At 34.0% G+C, this 21,536-nt stretch overlaps 1 protein-coding gene across 1 annotated transcript; it reads left to right on the top strand.

The window, feature by feature from the left end:
* The first annotated feature begins 1,436 nt into the window (after positions 1-1,436).
* LOC136849502 (pupal cuticle protein 36-like) lies at positions 1,437-16,772 on the top strand. The gene is made up of 7 exons (XM_067122848.1): positions 1,437-1,580; positions 8,115-8,201; positions 8,393-8,533; positions 9,201-9,719; positions 15,355-15,423; positions 15,599-15,736; positions 15,991-16,772. The coding sequence occupies exons 1-7, from the start codon at positions 1,437-1,439 to the stop codon at positions 16,330-16,332; spliced, it is 1,440 nt and encodes a 479-aa protein (XP_066978949.1). The 3' UTR covers positions 16,333-16,772.
* Positions 16,773-21,536: the final 4,764 nt, after the last annotated feature.

Raw genomic sequence — 21,536 nt, 5'->3', positions numbered from 1 at the left:
TATGCGAGAATTACTAATTTTTTTTCAACAAAATCTGTATTATTCTTTATATGCGATTGGGATATGTTTCCGACAATAGGCGTGAGAATCCGAACCAACCATTTAGACAGTTTATATGAAACGCTACCAACAGAACTGATTATTGGGCGGACAGGATTACCAAACTTGTGTGTTTTAATAAGACCATACATATACGGTAAAGTTGCACACTGCGAAAACTGTTTGATTAGAGCATCATTTCCTTTTAAGACACTTTTTAATTTCTTATTAAAGTTACTATTAACAGTCGCTAGAAGTTTTTCGTAGTTCTGAGTAAGTTACATTATCTGACAAAAGATTACACATTTTCTAACATAATCATCTTTATCCATTATCACCAGAACCTGGGATTTATCAGCCTTCGTAATATGCAGGTCATTATCATTTTCAAGTCACTGTAACACTTGATGAAACGTCTAGGAACACTAGTTGGTATTGGTTTCGACAGGGCACCGTAAACAATACCTTTGCAAATATTAAGCTCATCACTAGACAGACTACAATTCCTTTCCAGATAATTAAAGGAGTTGGCAACATCTACGTAGTCAACATTTTCTTTAGAAAACAGCTTAATCCGTAACCTAGAGCACGAGACATGTTCCTGTAACGGTCTACTTGACAAGTTTATCACAAAATCAGGGTTAGCATGATTATTCCAGTCACTGTTTTCGATCAAACCCTTCAGCTTTCTTTCTAGTCTGTTACTTACTCTGCGGCATGTAGTTCTCAGGTTCCTATAACAATAATTCATAAGCGGATGTTTCAATCTACAGGAATGAGCATATGAAAACTGCGTCGTTTTCACTCAAATTATAAAAGCATCTTGAACATCTATTTTCGCCATTTCAATATATTTCTGCAAGATTAAGCGTTGGTAGTCATCAAAAGGTCAGTCAGCCAATTTAAGCAATCTTCGTGGAATGAACGATTTTGGCACTACTTGTTCCAATAAGCAGTTCCTCAGAAATCTGTAACGAAGCTTCAGCTTGTGGGCCCTGATCAATGTAGAGCAGAAAGTCGTCACGATAGCCACAAAAGCAGGATGTATACAGCAAAGTTGTAGAGTTCACGCGTGGCTTCCATATCAGCAATAAGTCACAAACTGCACGTGACAAATATATACGTAGACGACCACATGAAAGGTGAAAATTAAAGACCAGGTACCAAGCGCTTTCGTGTATTGCGTACACTTCTTCGGGGTACAAAGTAAAATAAATAAAGAGACATAAACAAGAAAACTTCACAAAACAAATGTTTATGTCTCTCTTTATTTATTTTACTTTGTACCCCCGAAGAAGTGTACGCAATAACGAAAGCATTACCTGGTCTTTAATTTCACCTTTCATGTGGTCGTCAAGTATATATTTGTCACGTGCAGTTTGTGACTTATTGCTGATATGGAAGCCACGCGTGAACTCTACAACTTTGCTGTATACTATCCTGCTTTGGTGGCTATCGTGACGACTTTCTGCTCCTACATTGATCAGGGCCCACAAGCTGAAGCTTCGTTACAGATTCCTGAGGAACTGCTTATTGAACAAGTAGTGCTAAAATCGTTCATTCCACGAAGATTGCTTAAATTGGCTGACCGACCTTGATGACTACCAACGCTTAATCTTGCAGAAATATATTGAAATATGAAAATAGATGTTCAAGATGCTTATAATTTGAGTGAAAAACGACGCAGTTTTCATATGCTCATTCCTGTAGATTGAAACATCCGCTTATGAATTATTGTTATAGGAACCTGAGAACTTATGCCGCAGAGTAAGTAACAGACTAGAAAGAAAGCTGAAGGGTTTGATCGAAAACAGTGACTGGAATAATCATGCTAACCCCGATTTTGTGATAAACTTGTCAAGTAGACCGTTACAGGAACATGTCTCAAGTGCTCTAGGTTACGGATTAAGCTTCGTTTTCTAAAGAAAATGTTGACTACGTAGATGTTGCCAACTCCTTTAATTATCTGGAAAGGAATTGTAGTCTGTCTAGTGATGAGCTTAATATTTGCAAAGGTATTGTTTACGGTGCCCTGTCGAAACCAATACCAACTAGTTTCCTAGACGTTTCATCAAGTGTTACAGTGACTTGAAAAATGATAATGACCTCATATTACGAAGGCTGATAAATCCCAGGTTCTGGGTGATAATGGATAAAGATGATTATGTTAGAAAATGTGTAATCTTTTGTCAGACAATGTAACTTACCCAGAACTACGAAAAAAAAACCCTAGCTACTGTTAAGAGTAATTTCAATAGGAAATTAAAAACTGTCTCAAAAGAAAGTGGTGCTCTAATCAAACAGTTTTCTGCAGTGTGCAACTTTACCGTATATGTATGGTCTTATTAAAACACACAAGTTTGGTAATCCTGTCCGCCCAATAATCAGTTCTGTTGGTAGCGTTTCATATAAACTGTCTAAATGGTTGGTTCGGATTCTCACGCCTATTGTCGGAAACATATCCCAATCGCATATAAAGAATAATACAGATTTTGTTGAAAAATTAGTAATTCAGGCTGCATAAATTACGACTTTAAAATGGTCAGTTTTGATGTAACTTTATTTTACCAATGTCCCAGTTGACGATTTATTGGCCTTTTAGCTGACGAATTAACAAGGCATGATTTACCTTAGCTTCTGACAAAATTTTAGAATTGATAAAATTATGTGTTAAGATTGCAAGTTTGTTTTTAACGGAAATTATTACCTTCAAAAGTTTGGGATGGCTATGGGAAACCCTTTCCCAGTTCTTAGCAACCTATATATGGAGTTTTTGAAGTAAAAATATTGCCTGCTATTTTGCCTAAGGGGTTCTTTTTGGTTTCGATACGTTGATGACATATTCTGTGTTTGGCCCATGTGCGAAAAATTTGAACAGTTTTTGAAAGGTAAATCATTTGGTACCTTCTATTAAATTCACAGTTGAAGAGGAAAATAATTGTTCATTACCATTTTTAGATGTTTTGGTTCATAGAAGGGATAGAACTTTTGTGTTTGATGTTTACAGGAAACCTACCAACGTCTGTTCTTATGTCCACTATTATTCAGATCACCACGTTAATGTAAAACTCTCAGTTTTTTGTAGCATGTTTTTAAGGGCATTAAATATGCAGCCCGGAATTTTAGACTCGGAATTTTGTAAAATTTACGACGTGGGAATTATGTTAAATACCCAAAGTTTTTAATCGACAAATCTTTTTGAAAGCGAGAAACATTTTTTATTCCAATAACAATAGGGAGCCTTTGGTGAGAGAAAATATTTTGACACTTCCATATAACGTAAAATCTTTGTTTCATTAAAAATTACTGAAAATTTTCAAGATAACTGTTGTTTACAAGAATTCAGGGACACTTCAGAATATCATTGTTCGTAACTCCCAAAACAAATTAATGGCTGTATTTACACGATTCCTTGTGCTGGATGTAGTAATAAATACCTTGGTCAAACTGGTAAAGAACTAGATTATCGTCTAAAAACAGCATCGTTACGCAGTTCGAACAGGCCAATTGACAAGTGCTTTATTTGTACATATGAATGATTTTAACCATTGTATAGACTGGAAAAATTCATCTGAGATAATTTTTGTAACCACATTGTTAAGAGAAATATAATTGAATCTGCCTTTATTAAGCATTTTAACAATCAACTTATGAATATTAGTTCGGGTCTTTTTAAATTAGATAGTTACCTTGTTCATAAAATTGTAGGGAAGTACAATGTTACCTTTTAGCAATAGCCTGTTCTAACTGTAGTTTCAGTTCTTAAGTATTTTTAAAGTATTTTTTGTTTCGTATGTGACAATTTAACTTCAAACTAGTGATTGCATTCAGTAATGATGTTTAGCTTGTTAGTGGCTTTGATCTTTGTTTTGTGAAGTTTTCTTGTTTATGTCTCTCTTTATTTATTTTACTTTGTACCCCGAAGAAGTGTACGCAATACACGAAAGCGCTTGGTACCTGGTCTTTAATTTTCACCTTTCATGGTCGTCTACGTATATATTTGTCACGTGCAGTTTGTGACTTATTGTTGACATGTATATATATATATATATATATATATATATATATATATATATATATATATATATATATATATATATATATATATATATATATATATATATATATATATATATATATATATATATATACACACACACATATATATATATATATATATATATACACACACACATATATATATTTATATATTAGAGTACTTTATTACAGAATTACACTGCCTATGAACACAACATATGCAAATTTTCATGGGCTCTAATTAGCTCTTTATATTTCAAATGTCATAACAAATGCAGAGTATCTGGAACGTTCAAAAATGGTTATTTTCTCTTTTATCTGAGAGCAATTACTATAATTGGCCCATTACTTAAAAATGAACGTTTTCAGTAACTGCATAAACGCAGAAAATTTTGTTTTATCGAAATAAATTCATTAAACAAGTTATTATACAGAGAATATCGAGAAAATATTTTATTTACATATTTATCCTTAGTCTAACAGAAGACTAGTTACCTGAAGCTACAGAAGTGCTTGAATGTAAATCAGTATTATTCATGGTAAATATTGCATCTTAACTAAGGTTTACCACTTTAAACAAAAAGGTGTCATCGCACAGAAATCCTGCATTCCTTGTATCTTTAAATATGCAGTATATAAACAACACACAAGTGAAAAAACTAAAATCAGTGAGCCTAAAAATTAGTTAAACTTATCTTTCGGATAAAATCTTCGCAAACTAAACTTCCACTGCCTTAGTGCTTTGGTGATACTAGATGATGGCCTCTAACCTTTTCCAAATTTTAAACACACACATAAGACGGCTAGCATTCTTTTATATGCATTGCTGCAATAATAAACAAATACCCAAAACTGGTTACAATACGCATCCCGCAATAACAAACAAATCAACCTTGCCATTCCATAAGGAAGCCGACGGAACAGCTTGCTTTGCTCAATTCCATGGTCAGAGTTTCACTGGTTCAAACCCAGGCAAGCCATTATCAGCCTACCAAGTTGTAAATGGGTAATTGGTCGATCTGGACTGACCAGCAAAGGTAGAGGCGGCAGCAGAATGGAAACGATTGCGCATTTCCACGAAGCAAAGGGTCTGGATACCTCGTTCGATTAAACCGAACTTACCCCAGCAGGGTCGTTCTGTGAGATTCACCACTTCTACTAACGCACAAAGTTATCCGCTGGGTTTACCTCTAACAAGCATAATGGAAATGCCAAACAAAGTTTTTTTTTTCTACATACTGAGTTTTAACGAATCATTCTCATTAGGTGAAGGCAGTTACTCTTGAAAGCAAGGAGACCCAAGGTATGTAAAAGTACAATTATCAGTTCCTTTTCCCTAAAAAAAGACTAGTTCCAATTGGCAGCAAAAGCTGACTGGAATTTCGTATGTAGTAAATTTAGACCAGCATCGTTTGGATGCATCGTTTCAACTTCTAATGTTACTCTGTTTCTCCCCAACGAATACCACGGAATCTAGGTGTACTCAACTCAAATTCCAAGGCGTAAGGCCAATGGGACGAACAACCTAATGCCCTCTCTACACCAAGCCCGAAGAAATTTTTCACCAAAATTGAAGTAACAGACCTGTCAATATATATATATATATATATATATATATATATATATATATATATATATATATATATATATATATATATATATATATATATATATATATATATATATATGAGTCAGTACATAAGAATCATGAAGAGAATTTCCTAGCTTGGCAGTAGAGGAGAGTCAGTGACGCGTGCATTCCTTACGAGGATAATCACAATGTGAATGGGGAAAAAGTTGCCTCATGGGTTGTAACACACTTAATTCATTATTAGGCGTACGACTCTGAAAGTTTAATTATCATGCCCTAGCACTCTAACATCAAGATATCCGAAGTACTGTTGACCTGTAGGTTTCCAGGGTACGATAAAGAACCTCTCAGACTTTTTGGGCCAGAGTCTGGAACGGTATTATAGCGCAACCGGATCCATAATAGGAAGCATCTAGATTCTCAGAACACTCAGTCAGTATTTTACCACTATCAAAGTGTTATTTTGGATGACGCATCAGATAATACGGCAATGAGAAAATAAACTTTTTAGAAATAAGAACATCACTACAACCCGTATCTGACATTTCTTGGATTGAAATTCTCCTATTCATAAAGGAAATATGAAAAATGTTGGTCTTACAAAAGACAGAAAAATATATCCTTGATTCTGATACAAATAAACATGACCACTGATGTGGATATTTGGTGATTGAGATGAAAAAATGCAGATACTGCATGCCCAATGCTTGCTAAAAAAAATAATCACAAATAGTATTTTTATTATTTACAGCAGCCATTAACTTACTGAGCAAATTTTTACAGACTACATGAGAAAATCCTAACATGAAAAGAGAAGCATAATTAGTTGTGTATAAAATGTTCAACATAAAAATACATTTGAACCATTAACAATGTCCATACCCCGGACAGGAAGAATGTTCCACAATTTTACAATAAAGATAATGAAACACCTTTAGCAGTCAGCAGTGTGCCCTTGTGGAATAAAGATGCTTACGCTCTGAGAACAGGGTAGCAAGCAAATGAAAGTTGCTCGGCAATTAATCTTCCAACGAACAGGCTACATCATTAGTAGCTAGTTTGGAAAAATTTACCTATGCCGTGAAAACGACCTTATCATGATAGGGCCAGATCGGTAAGTCCCGACCCTAGAGGTTACTTACTATACAAAAGTGCAGACCAAATTACTTTAATAAGACATACCAACGTACTTGCGCTAGGGCCAGTGGTGAGAAAATCTGGACCTGCCTGGACGACGGCAAGTCTGTAAGTGGCATTTATAACATTCAGACTATCGCTGTTCACACAAGAAACATGGAAACCATGCAGTTATGAACAGGCATGATACTGACACAAATGAGATAAAGAAGAAAATTCAATGGAACTACGGATTCTGAGGCGCTGAAGCTTTGTCGCCTCGGGAAGAAACGATTACAAGTGATTATTATTATAATTACTACTGAATTGCCAATCCGGTGTATCTCATCCAATGAAACTGCAACATACGACATACCTCAAGTTATGCTGATAGTGAGAGTCAGCGATTTCAAAAAGGGGTCAAAAGCTCAATTACGTAAAATGACCGGCCTCTCTGACCTTGCACCGCCACAAGACTTTAATATAAAAGCATCATCAGTCTGCACACATTCAACAGTCAATCTTCTGAAACGTGCGAAAACCTACCATAAACAGGGAGTCATGGTGGCCTTTAAGGTAAGGTATCAAAAGTCCTTCTACAAGATTTTCCGTAATAATTTTCATTTATCCTTTCATCTCTTGACTAAGATGACTGGAGCAGACAAAAAGAAAATAAATAAATAATAATAATTCATAAATTTCTCCAAAACTTTTATGTTGCTTTCTTTTTATAAAAAGATAACTTAGAGATAATTCCACTTTCTAGATTGCTTTTTACGCTGTTGCATGAAACAAAATGAAGCATTAATGATCTGACCATTTATCACAACGATGTGACAATTCTTTGTCTCCAAAATTTTTTATACTGCAAAAACTCAGTTCTACTATTAATACCTGAATATAACAATAATATATCTTGATTAGACTATAATTCTGAAACCACCGGAATGAAATTTAAATGTTCATTGAAATGTAAGTATTACAACTGTAAATGAAAAAGAATAACTATACTATAATTATGAGCTTTGTATAAAACACTTTAAAAATAAATCCAAATATGCGAGAGAGAGAGAGAGAGAGAGAGAGAGAGAGAGAGAGAGAGAGAGAGAGAGAGAGAGAGAGAGAGAGAGAGAGGTAATTTCATAGTGAGGAATCGCATAGATTAATTAATTACCGCTATCTACAGAGTAAAAATGTCCATCAAAAAGAATCAGTTTATCTCAAAAAGTGAATGAGAGATTTAATACAATTAACTTTTACCAAGTTAAATAACACTCATACAAGCGAGCAGACTACATTAGACAATTCTTTCCTTCGCTGAATCTTACAGAGAGCAGCCCTCTTACTGACGGTTTGCATATCCTGCTCCCTGTCCTTTCCCGATGCAGTGGGATCAACCGGGTCTGGTTATGGACAGGTAAGTGTCTTACCATTTCCACAATGAAAGAAATGAAAACTAGGAATATTCTAACAACAATAACTACCGTCATTTTTCTTTCAAAAAATGGCTGATTTTACAAACACCACTTCAATTACCTCGACATATGGTGGAGTTATCAAACGCATGGACAACTATAAAGACAATATTAATGAAATTCATATTTTCAGAATTCACTTATGCCATACCAATTCTCATACGATGTTAAGGACAACTATAAAGGAGTAGATTTTGGGCAACAGGAAAAATCCGACGGGAATGCTGTTACTGGGTCTTACCAAGTCGTTCTTCCAGACGGTCGCATCCAAAATGTGAGTTCTGAGTTACCTAATGGTGCTTGGTGCTTGTACTTTACGTGAAGTTATTAGTTGTATAATATTTACAGGTTGATGTGTAGAAAAATTAGGATGCTTCATTACCGACATTCAGTGTCTTCATACGTGACTGCTACTGTCATCAGAGAAATTCCTAATAGCATTTTTATTGGTGAGAGATTTACCTTTAATTGCAATTTAATGATGACATGCGCGCGTGCACAAACACGAACGCAGACACAATCATATGTAAATATATATATACACACATATATGTATATATATATATGTATATTTGTGAGTGTGTGTGTCAAATGTAAGGTAAAATCATTCTTCTGTGAAAGTATATAATGCCACTGATACTGAAAGTTTATTGTTCAAAGGATTCAACCTGTGATTCAGACGATATAATATATATATATATATATATATATATATATATATATATATATATATATATATATATATATATATATATATATATATATATATATATAGATATATATATATATAGAGATATATATATATATATATATATATATATATATATATATATATACTGAGAGAGAGAGAGAGAGAGAGAGAGAGAGAGAGAGAGAGAGAGAGAGAGAGAGAGAGAAGAGAAGTAGAAATTAACGCTTCACCAAAAACATATCTTTTGCAGGTAGAATACAGAGCAGACCATCAAACAGGATTTGTGGCCAAGGTCTCATATTCTGGCCAAGCTCAGCACCCTCAAACCTACGGTCCAGCAATCACTTTTCCGTCTTCTTATGGTAATACCAACCAAGGAAATGGCCAAGGGGGTAATGGATTTGGCTACGGAGGTCAAGGAAGCAATGCTTTTAGTTCTGGTAGCCAAGGAAATGGCCTAGGAAACGATGGATTTGGATATGGAGGTCAAGGAAGCAACGCATTTAATTCTGGCAGCCAAGGAAGTGGCTTGGGAAACGATGGATTTGGCTATGGTGGTCAAGAAAGCAATGGAATTGGTCACGGCGGGCAAGGTAGCAATGTTTTTGGCTTTGGCGCCACTGGAAGCTATGGATTTGGCACTGGTGGGCATGAAAATGGCCTAAGTGGTAATGGACTTGGGTATGGTAGCCAAGGAAATAGGAACAGTGATAATGGATTTGGTAATGGGAACACGGGCAGTAGTATGAGTAGTGGGTATATGTACAGGGTGTGATAAATGTGCTTATGCTGCAAATAATGTAACATGCCACAACAATAAATTTTATTTTGCCTAACAAGATTTTTTTAACCCTGAAAACTCAAATGCCATTATTTATCCTTAAATACAACGACTAACATTCCTCAGTGAGCTGAAACATAGCTATGCAATCTGAAAACCTAAATACCGAAAGCTCAAATCCGCATAGCCTTTTCTAACATTAATTAACAAGATAAATTCCTTATTTTCTTGGACCAGTTTGTAAACAAGGTTCAGGGATGAAAAAATTTAACCTGTTTTTTAACTACCTAGAAGAAAGATTGATTGATTTAACAATAACCGAAGCAGTCAAGCGGAGCGTCTAATGTAAGCAGCCTCTATGTAGTTTTGAAAAACTGTGGAACGAATTTTCTTTTATATATTTTGGGCTTGAATGTAAAATTAATTCACAAAATGAAGTTCATTGTACGAAAAAGCTGCTCTGGCATGTTTCGCAATGAAATACATACAATTCATAAACACTTGAAATGCCAAGTTTATGAATGAACACAGATTATAAGAATCAAATTTAACCCAAAATCAAAATGAAAAAGGTCTAACTCATTACTCAGGACTCATATACACGCAAAAGCTTCTGATGCTATACAGTTATATTTTAACAACCATGGTTAAAATGGAAAAAAAAAATTGCCTTACATTATGTTTGAGACATGAAGTAGGTACACAAAGTGTGTCAATACCCATCTCTAAAGAGTAATGTACCAAGAACGGTTGCCATAAGTACGGAACATTCTCAAAGCGGAAACACGTGTTAACATTTATTACACTACCGAGGAAGATTCAGATATTTCAAGAACCATAAAATACCTCTACTTAATGCAAAATACAGTTTTCATTACGATGTTTAAGATCTTCTGGATCTTTTAACAAAAAGTATACCGGCGCATAAGCAAGTGAAATCTTAACACAGTTGGTAAAATATTACACTGAATTAAGGAGTACATTGCTCATGTCTGCAAATGACATAAGAGTTTTGCGTAGTTGAAACTAGCTAAGGATGCTGGGTGGGCTCTTTGAATGCTGTACATTAACCTCCAGCAACAGCTTCACTTATGACCTATCCATAATTCTTTGATTTCACATCAAGGAAGGTTCAAAAACTTTTTGCAGGGTTGATGAAACGCATCCCTTCAGAACACTGACCAGGCTATTTCTCCAAATTTGTATTCACTTCAGCTCCGTTATCAGGTCGCCTTCTTCCGCCTGTTTTATAGATATTATTTCGGGCACTGCCACAAGGGCTTCTTGGCTGCGTATCATCTCTACTCTCTCGGCCACGTTGTAAATGTCAGGATTCACGTCCCACTGGCACTTGGTATAAGTCACTTTAACTCACAGGTCAATAGATATAATGAACATGTCACGCAATTCATTTAAGTAATGGGGTATTATCTACCCTCTTCAGTATTTCTTGAATCATTTAACCTGCCTCAATAAAAGCCGTGTCTGATGTTATAAATAATGAGAAATTGTCTACCTCTTCAATGTTTCTTGAGTCATGTAACCTGACTCAATGAAAGCTGTGTTTGTTTTAAATAATGAGAAATTGTCTAACCTCTCCTGTATTTCTTGAATTATGTAACCTGACTATAAAAGCTGAGTCTATTAACCTTAAAGGGTAAAGTCCATTAGCACACTGTTGCTGGTTCGGACTTGTCTGAACAGTTAGTTGGTCGAGGCTCAGGGCAGCTTTGCCAGATTTGGTTTTTCCACCGAAAAAAATAACATTAACAAAGTAGGGAATAAGTCACATATATAAAAAGAAAGACTAAGGTAGGTAGAAATAGTGACAGTTGAAACTAAATACAAGTAAGAGGTTAAAAATAACATAAAGCAATTATAAAACAGAAACTGTATACCAACTCTAGATCATTCCATCCACAAAATGCACTATGTATAAATAATGCAAAGTAGCTGTGATGCTCTTTACTCTCAGAACCAAATCGACTTCGGAAGGAATATCAGAAGTAAGCTTTCAGTGCGGGAGAAAAACTGACAGACCACGAATACTGAAATAGCATGCGGAAGGTCACAGGGAAGTGACGGCGAAAAGCACATTAAAAGACGCTGAAATGGCAAATACTCTATAAAGAGGCTCTAGAATGAATGCCACACTACGACAGTGAACATCAGTAACCGGAAGTGGAAAAGAATACACCACTGATTATGAATCTACTTAACGTTCAAGGATAGGACATGTTATAACGTTTTCAATTGTAACCTTTCTGTAGGCATCCACATTCAGAGAGAGAGAGAGAGAGAGAGAGAGAGAGAGAGAGAGAGAGAGAGAGAGAGAGAGAGAGAGAGAGGTGGTAAAACATTGTAAATACCCACCAAATAATCCCATACTAAGGCATTTCCACTCAACAAACGATATATCTATCTATCTATATACTGTACATGTATAATGCATACATACATACATACATATATATATATATATATATATATATATATATATATATATATATATATATATATATATATATGTATGTATATATAGATAGAAAGAGAAAAATTCCAAGAACTTTTGGTTCAAAAGTAAGCTAAGTAGGAATACAGATACATAAAACGTTCATACCTACAATATATCAAATTGATATAACTCTATAACGGAAAAAATCTTAGTTAAGCAAGACTGCATCCCGTACCTAGGTGAAGAGCCACACTAAGTCTATCAAAGAGAAGCTAAATTTAATTATGCTCCTGAATAATATATTTAAAATCGTAGTAGGATTTCTGAATACAACGAAACTTCTTAAGTTGACTATTATACGTCATGAAGCACGTATGCACATGCATGTATACAAACATACATTATCCATTCACTCAAAACACACACACATTATATATATATATATATATATATATATATATATATATATATATATATATATATATGTGTGTGTGTGTGTGTGTGTGTGTGTGTGTGTGTATTACATAAATTCACTATACCTTGAAATAACTTCCACTCAAATGTTATTGTATTTGATAAGTGCATCTGCAAAGGCCAACGTTCAAATCCTAGCCAAGGCAGATGCACTTACCACTTATAATTCTCCTTTTGCGTTATTCTCAAGGCAATGCAAATTCGATATTAAGGTGTATTTGTATTAAGTTATATTTAGGTGTTTATATGTATATATAGACATATATACATATATAATTATATAATTATATATATATATATATATATATATATATATATATATATATATATATATATATGTATATATATATATATATATATATATATATATATATATATATATATAGAAGAAAGAGAGAGAAACAATTCTAAACCGTAACATAATCTATACGACGGGAAATTAACCTTAATCAAGAAATCATGAAGTAACGTGAATTATACTCAACGCATTCGGTGAAAGACATAGAAAAAAAGAGAACTGTAACACTTAATTTATAGTCAGCGAGTGATTTCGGAATTTCATAAAAGTTAATTACTGAATCATGACTGACACCATTCATCTATTGACGACACTCAAGACGATTTTTGGATATAAAAGCATCCGGTGCCGTCGAATTGCCACAGTCCACTTTCCACTCCCCTTCAGATAGGAAGATCCAAGCAAAGGGCAATCATGGTAACAGATAATATGTGTGTACTGTATCATAATATATATATATATATATATGCATATATATATATTTATATATATATATATATATATATATATATATATATATATATATATATATATATATATATATATATATATATATATATATATATACATATACATATGTGTGTGTGTGCATGTGTAGCTGTGGATGTCTGTGTTCAAAATAGAACACTTTACTGAATATAATAAAGCAGAACAAATATGCATGCGTTCAATTCTCAAATAGGCTGTGGGATAAATATATCGTACATAAATTAGGAATATACACTATGCCCGATCTATACGTTTTAAAATTATGCTGATGTAAGGGTATACTCCCATGTCATTGAAAGACCGCAGTTTATCGCAAACTGCCCTTATAGGCCATATCCATGGGAATGTGTTTTTTCTACTTTAGTGGCAATATAAGCAAAGACAAGGAACACTTAAAGACGAAGACGATGAAATAAGGGTGGCATTGTCATCAGTAGCTCCTCGGATAAATACGACTGGTCGATTCAATGTACCACCAGAGTTCACACTGCTAATGCTTTGGCACTGAAATTTCTTTGCATGGTAGTAAAGGGACAAATGGTGACATACATGAAGCTAAGGGGGTAAAAGACAGAAATCAGGGTTTGAAATCTTGATACTAAGTCCATAACTGTTCCACATCTTAATCTGCAACAAGCTGAATTTCATCTGATTGTCCAAAATGACATTTAGTTGTAAAAAGAGTGTTAGACATTCCTTATCTCACACGCCATAATTATTCAGTTTATTTTTTATTAATCTATACGTAGCTAAACCCTTGTTTCTGAAGGCATGGCTGCTGGTAACACCTCTCAAAGATATCGACTCTTCATCTTCAGTATGTTGTACATACTCAAATCTATGGTGTTTGTAATCTTTGAGATTTTCTCCCATTACTTCAGTGTTTCTTTCTGGTGTGCATTTCTCCTTGAGTCTCCTTATCTCTAGCGTCTCTCCAGTAAAAGATGGCGCCCAAATTAGCGTCGCATTTTTCCTGCATGTCTCACAGGGCAACAACTCTCTTCAATTTTAAGTAGAATTTTATTTTCCTTGTTCTCAGGGACTAAGGCATTCATGCTATCTGTTGCCATGATGGCATCATCAGTCATCAATTCTTCTCTTGATTGAAGTCAGTTATGAGAGGGCTAATAGTTCAGAATATAACAAGGAGCGTCCATCTGATTATCCTATTAAAAGAAAATCTACCTCCACTCAAGACTGATATACAATGGTCTACTGCTTTCTTTGCCATCCTCATTAGCAAAAAACTGTGCAACAGTGACACTCTTCCCTGAATACTCATAAGTCTGTACACAATTCTTTCTTCATGAGTATTAAGTTTATCTTATCTGTTATACATCTATCTGAATAGTATTCAGGATATTGTTCATATGAAAATCCTACATTAACTTCAATGCTGCCGTGAAACACATATCCTACAGTATCCTAAAACAGCTCACATTCTACATCCTTTAATATGCCAGCAAATCGTAATTTATGGTGCAAATAAAATTCCAGACAGAACAAATTTAAATTCCGAGTATACTAGTACTTCTACACCTAAATTTCAACAAGATGAATTTGCAACCCAAAAACAGGAGGTAACTGAAGATTACCCAGCTTTCCAAATTTTTAGCAATATGCAACTGGAAATCAGGTCTGTGATACTAAATGATCATACATTCACTAAAAATGAAATCCCTACAAACAGGTTGTCTGAAATTTTAAAGCTTGGCCCATTTATGAAAAAAATATACACAAAATCAATGTAGCTAACAATATACCACATAATATTGTTAATCTGCAACAATTCAACTTTCACACATGTACTTCTAAGTACACGGATACAATTTTTTACCATAGCAGTCTACAGGCTTACAGGAAAAGCTTCCGTTACAAGTAACTAACCTTTCCTTCTTCTTTTACAGAGAGTACTTGTTGCCATCTTGGCTTGCATCGCCACATTCATTCAAGTTGCTGAAGCAACTTACAACAACGTAAGTGACGTACATTCTTTTTAAATGAAGTCTTGCTCAAAAGGGAAAATTACATTAGAAAACACGAGAACAAACACTGTGGGGTTAAAAAAATTATAAAAAGTCAACATAACTGAACTGAGAACTTGACAACTAATGATTTATCATAATAATATGAGCTTATTTGTCCTTTCAGCAACCCATGCCGTATAATTTCAACTACAATGTCAATGATGATTACAAAGGACTCAATTTCGGCCACAAAGAACAGTCCGACGGGAATGTAGTCTTTGGATCCTACACCATCGTTCTGCCTGACGGGCGAAAGCAAAATGTAAGAAACTTTGTCGTTTTATCAAAATTCTGGTCCTTCCACATTCCCTCACAACAGCACTTTCAAACTCCTAAGAAAGAAATGTAAAAGTTTTCTCCAGAAACTTACTTCAATACGACGGAAAACTTTTAAATGAAAAATCTTGACTGAAATAAATCTGGGAAAAAGATGTTTTAAATTATTAAAAAAATTATATTTCTCCATTACGTTAAAGTCTGATTAATCCAATTAACGACTCTGCATCATTGTTGCAGGTGGAGTACACGGCTGATCATGAAAACGGCTTCATAGCAAAGGTCAGCTACGTAGGAGAAGCTCAGCATCCTCAGACATACGGACCAGCCATTACCTTCAAACCAACTCACGGCAGTGGCGGTGGCAGTGGATATGGTGGTGGTAGCGGATTTGGCAGTGGAGGAAGTGGATTTGGCAGTGGAGGAAGTGGATTCGGCAGTGGAGGCAGTGGATATGGTGGTGGTAGCGGATTTGGCAGTGGAGGAAGTGGATTCGGCAGTGGCGGCAGTGGATATGGTGGTGGAAGTGGATTTGGCAGTGGGAGCGGTCATGGAGGTAGTGGCTCTGGCTATGGCAAATAAGCCAGCCAGCACCTTCTGTTTTTCAGAAAATATAAAATTGTAGTAAACTATCCGTTCAACTGTACTACTATGATTTCCCCGTTATCATTTTTATTATTATTATTTACGTTTATACATTTGTATGGGACCAGCCGAAAAGGATGCTACTGAGCTTCAACCGTTACAAAAAAAAAAATCAAGTGCAAAAAACAAATAATCAGCAAGAGAAATGAGAACTGAAGGGTAAAAAATATAATATAGTGCTAACCCTGTCATCAAAACGTATCTTCAAATATCAACTTCAGCACACAGCATTACCCAAACCAAAAAGAATTACTATTATCACTAACTTTAAGATAAAAAAAAATGAGAAAAACTATCTATACACATCGTATTGCAAAACTACTTTCCATTTCATAATTACATATATAAGAAAAAAATTACATAAATGTAAGCGATCCGAGCCCCAAACGGCGTTGACACAAGTTTTGGGTTTCATACTTGAGCTATTAAAATTATGAAGCGTATCACTGACTAATGATCGTCTAAAATTGGCATTCCGATGGAAATTGAAGTTGGCTAAGACAATTCTCAATCTAAGTTTACTCAGACACGTTCACACACATAAACACACATTCACACACACATATATAATATATATAATTTTTCTTATCTTAAAGTTAATGATAATAATATATATTGGGAGTATAAATACAAACAACTCTGCATAATGTTATATTCCCGATTTTAGGAGGAATCGAAAGTAATCTGAAACCCTGTTAAAATATATCAGCTATAATATAATTCTATACATATATATATATATATATATATATATATATATATATATATATATATATATATATATATATATATATATATATATATATATATATATATATATATATATATATATATATATATATATATATATATATATATATATATATATATAAATTTAATTTTTATGTGTAATATATGTGTTTTTAATTTTTGTGTAAAAAAAAAAAACTCTTACTAAGCCCAGCAGACACTGAAAATATGCAACAGTTACACGAAACTTACAATATATACATACACATATATAAATACATATTCTTTTCATGGCCACCGCGCCTTCTAACATAATATCGAAAATATGTAAAAACAAGAAAATCTGTTACTTCAACTAACTACACACCATCTTTATCTTTTTGAATGGGGCCTGGGGAAGACTTGTCTCACATTCTGCAAATTAGACTATGAGAACATTATTCATTATATCACGGCAGCCTATCAAAATCAAAGTAATTAATTGTGATTAGTCTTAGGAGCCAACGATTCCTGACAATCATTTAGTAAAAAAAAAAGTTGGTACCGGTATATAACACTGATTTGAGAGACTCGAAAACCAGCAAACCTGCAGGTTATGGTTACATTAGTGTACTTTTGGAGTGGAGTATGCAAAATTCAATTTTGTACCTGTTTCCGGACTAGGCCCTCTTGCATCAACGGATAAAACTAACATTACAAGAATTTGAGTTAGCACACAAACCGTTACACTCGACTTGAAAAAATTTTCATGTGATATCAAAGTTGATTTTTTCTTGGAGAAAGATTTTTCCATTCTTTGTAACAGGAAAAAGGGAATTATTAAACAGTCTTAAATTTTGGTATTATTATAAAGTTCGTTTTATTTTCATTAACCGACATAACTTCTATTTGGCAATGAATTCCTTTTTTAAAGCGGAAATTTCATACATTTTACTGAAGCAAATTATAACTGCCCATTTACAAATCATGCGTTCATGGATGTCACAAGTGTGTGTGTGTGTATGTATATATATATATATATATATATATATATATAGATATATATATATATAGATATAGATATAAACACACACATATATATATATATAAAATTTAAATATACATACACACACACACACACACACACACACACACATATACATATACACATATATATATATATATATATATATATATATATATATATATATATATATATATATATATATATATATACATGTACACACACCCACACACACACACGGCTTTATACGTGAGGCTCTGTACCTGTTGCCAAACAAAAACTGATGTTTATTATATATATATATATATATATATATATATATATATATATATATATGTGTGTGTGTGTGTGTGTGTGTGTGTGTGTGTTAATATATGAATACACATATAAATGTGTATCTATGTATATATAATATATATATACATATATATATGCACTGACTTTTACATGTCAACAGATGCCGAGGCTTAGCCATACAGGCAAACTACAGTATCCAATTCTTGAGCATTCTCTGTGTCTGCCATGCTGCGTTTACATCACTCAGGAAAAGAAGAAATTTCTTTGTTTACTGTCCCTTGTCTTTGATTCATCAAAATGTTTGCCCTCCAAAGCGAGTGTTGCTTTTGTCAATTGAATCCCCTGGAAATAGCTGCACATAAAAAATTGGATATCAAGCAAACGTCGTCGATTTCGTTTATTGTCGCTCGCGATTTTTCTGAAGTTAGATTCTATAACATTTACCGTCTGGTCCAAAATAACTGCAGACTTCAGAACCGTGTGACATGCACTGCTCTATTAAATCCTCCAGTTCTGTGTATATGTGTATATATATATATAAAAATATATATATAAATTTATATATATATATATATATATATATATATATATATATATATATATATATATATATATTATATAAAAATTTATATATATATATATGTGTGTGTGTATGTGTGTGCGATTTTTCTGAAGTTAGATTCTATAACATTTACCGTCTGGTCCAAAATAACTGCAGATTTCAGAACCGTGTGACATGCACTGATCTATTAAATCCTCCAGTTCTGTGTATATGTGTGTATATATATAAAATTATATATATAAATATATATATATATATATATATAATATATATATATATATATATATGTGTGTGTGTGTGTGTGTGTGTGTGTGTGTGTGTGTGTGTGTGTGTGTGTGTGTGTGTGCGATTTTTCTGAAGTTAGATTCTATAACATTTACCGTCTGGTCCAAAATAACTGCAGACTTCAGAACTGTGTGACATGGACTGCTCTATTAAATCCTCCAGTTTTGTGTATATGTGCATATATATAAAAAAATGTATATAAAATATATATATACATATTTATGTGTGTGTGTGTGGGGGTATGTGTGTGTGTATAAAGTTATCTCCAATGAGCATTATCCTTGCTGTACAGAACAAGTTGTCAATCCTATGCCCTCCACTAAAGTCGACTAACCTGCAACCTGAGAGACAAAGGATTATTCAGGAAAAGGTCTCAGGTCGTCTAACTCGATGTTTGAACCACCTAGCTGAGACTTCATACCTTACAGTATGCGGGCCAATACAGTAAGGTTCTTAGCCAAGTTAAATAAGTCTAATCCTTCGGGCCAGCCCTAGGAGAACTGTCAATCTGGCAAAACTAAGGTATACTTAACAATAAGGACAGAACTCTAGCACCTTAACATCATGATCAAAACTTTACCTCCAAATTACAGAATTATGAAGAGGAGGAGAAAACGAACATCTCGCTTCTTCAAATACCTGCATCTGAAGCTACACCGAAGAAGGTCCATGCAAAAAGGTAAATCCATACGGAATTACCAGTGACCTACCCTTATATAATTACAGGTTCGACTGCACTACTAGCGTTATACCAACAATAAATGCCCATATGTAGTATCTTCACTATGGAATATCCATGGATTTTACATGAAAATCATTCAAAGTAATACATTCATCAAGGCTGCACCCTACCGTTTGAAAATATTTCGATTTGCTGGTAGCCTATCACTGATACCAGAAAACTGAATGTATCCTACAGTAAATAAATGTGGCGTCATAGATTTACAAAATGTAGTATCCATCATAGTCATCCCTGTAGGATACAGGTGATTGTAAATTAATGTATTACCACAATACCAACACTTAAGACATTTAAATAAAATACTCTTGATTAATCAGCAACTTAACTGAAGTAGTTTAATTGAAGTAAATAATCATACCTTATACGACAGACACAAATCAGCAGATTTATTATTCATACCTTAGGTAATTAAGCAAATTTATTGGTCATCAATTATTTACGTCAACGTCACGATAAATAATGTTTCATCTATCAATGCGCGGCTCGCGAGCGATCATAACAGACAAGCGAAACATTGATATTGATAACGAACCCAAAAGAATAATACTTTAAAAATATGAGCGATCCATTTTTCTTTATTACACAAAATCTATCAAAGTTAATCTAAAGCAAACAGGCAAACAAACAAGAAAATTCGGAAAAAAACATTATATAAACATGCATAAACGTGACGGTGCTTCCAAGTGCTTTAATCATAATCTAGAAATACAAAGATAACTGGAACTTAGTAATTATCATTCTTAGACATCTAGATATCCACTAAAGAGCGAGCAAATTAACCTTTAACACTTATCAGTGGTTTTCAAATTTAAATGCTGATAACAGGTCTCTTTGTTGTTACATAGAGTACTTAGATCTACCGACATACACACTAAAGGTGACAGATACAAGTTACACCTTGTGACTTGCAATTTGTGGTGAAGATCGCGATGTGAATAAGGGAGCTTTTTTGGGTGTGCTGGGGGCATGTGGGGAATGGTTGGTGGGGAGGGATTTTGACCACTCAGTCTTGACGAGGTTTGCGGTCTCATACGCTCTTGATATAAGCAGCATTTCACGGTCATTCCGTAATCTCATGCCAGGCGGGGAAAATAGACATGATGAAAACTGAATCGAAAATTATTTATTTCTTCCTCGCTCACTGAACAAAATATGCAGTCAAGTTTCCACGCTTCTGAAGACAGGAATTTAATAAACCTGTCAATGTTGCAACTCCGCATTTCTCTTTCATATTATTATATTAACAACAATAAGATCGAAGTCAAAATTATATAAACTGGAAATGGATCCCACAAAGAATTCTTATTAAAACGCAAATACCAAAATGCAATTTTTCATATTATGAAAGTAGTGAAAAATCACCAAGAACGGTGCGCGCTTTCTGTCATCTTTCATTTTACATTCTATATTAAAACAAACAGCAAAACTTGCTACTATGTATCATTCTCTCTCTCTCTCTCTCTCTCTCACTCTCTCTCTCTCTCTCTCTCTCTCTCACACACACACAAACACACACATTTATA

The sequence above is a fragment of the Macrobrachium rosenbergii genome, chromosome 21, assembly GCF_040412425.1.
Source record: "Macrobrachium rosenbergii isolate ZJJX-2024 chromosome 21, ASM4041242v1, whole genome shotgun sequence".
NCBI lineage: Eukaryota > Metazoa > Arthropoda > Malacostraca > Decapoda > Palaemonidae > Macrobrachium > Macrobrachium rosenbergii.
Note: the sequence above shows the minus strand (reverse complement) of the source record. Positions and strands in the feature narration are given on the sequence as shown.

Excerpts from the sequence above, each read along its gene's own strand:
- LOC136849502 (XM_067122848.1), top strand. The coding sequence starts at position 1,437 with ATGGAAGCCACGCGTGAACTCTACAACTTTGCTGTATACTATCCTGCT. Across the intron at positions 8,534-9,200 it reads CAGACGGTCGCATCCAAAAT|GTAGAATACAGAGCAGACCA; the intron begins GTGAGTTCTGAG and ends TATCTTTTGCAG. Across the intron at positions 9,720-15,354 it reads GTAGTGGGTATATGTACAGG|AGAGTACTTGTTGCCATCTT; the intron begins GTGTGATAAATG and ends CTTCTTTTACAG.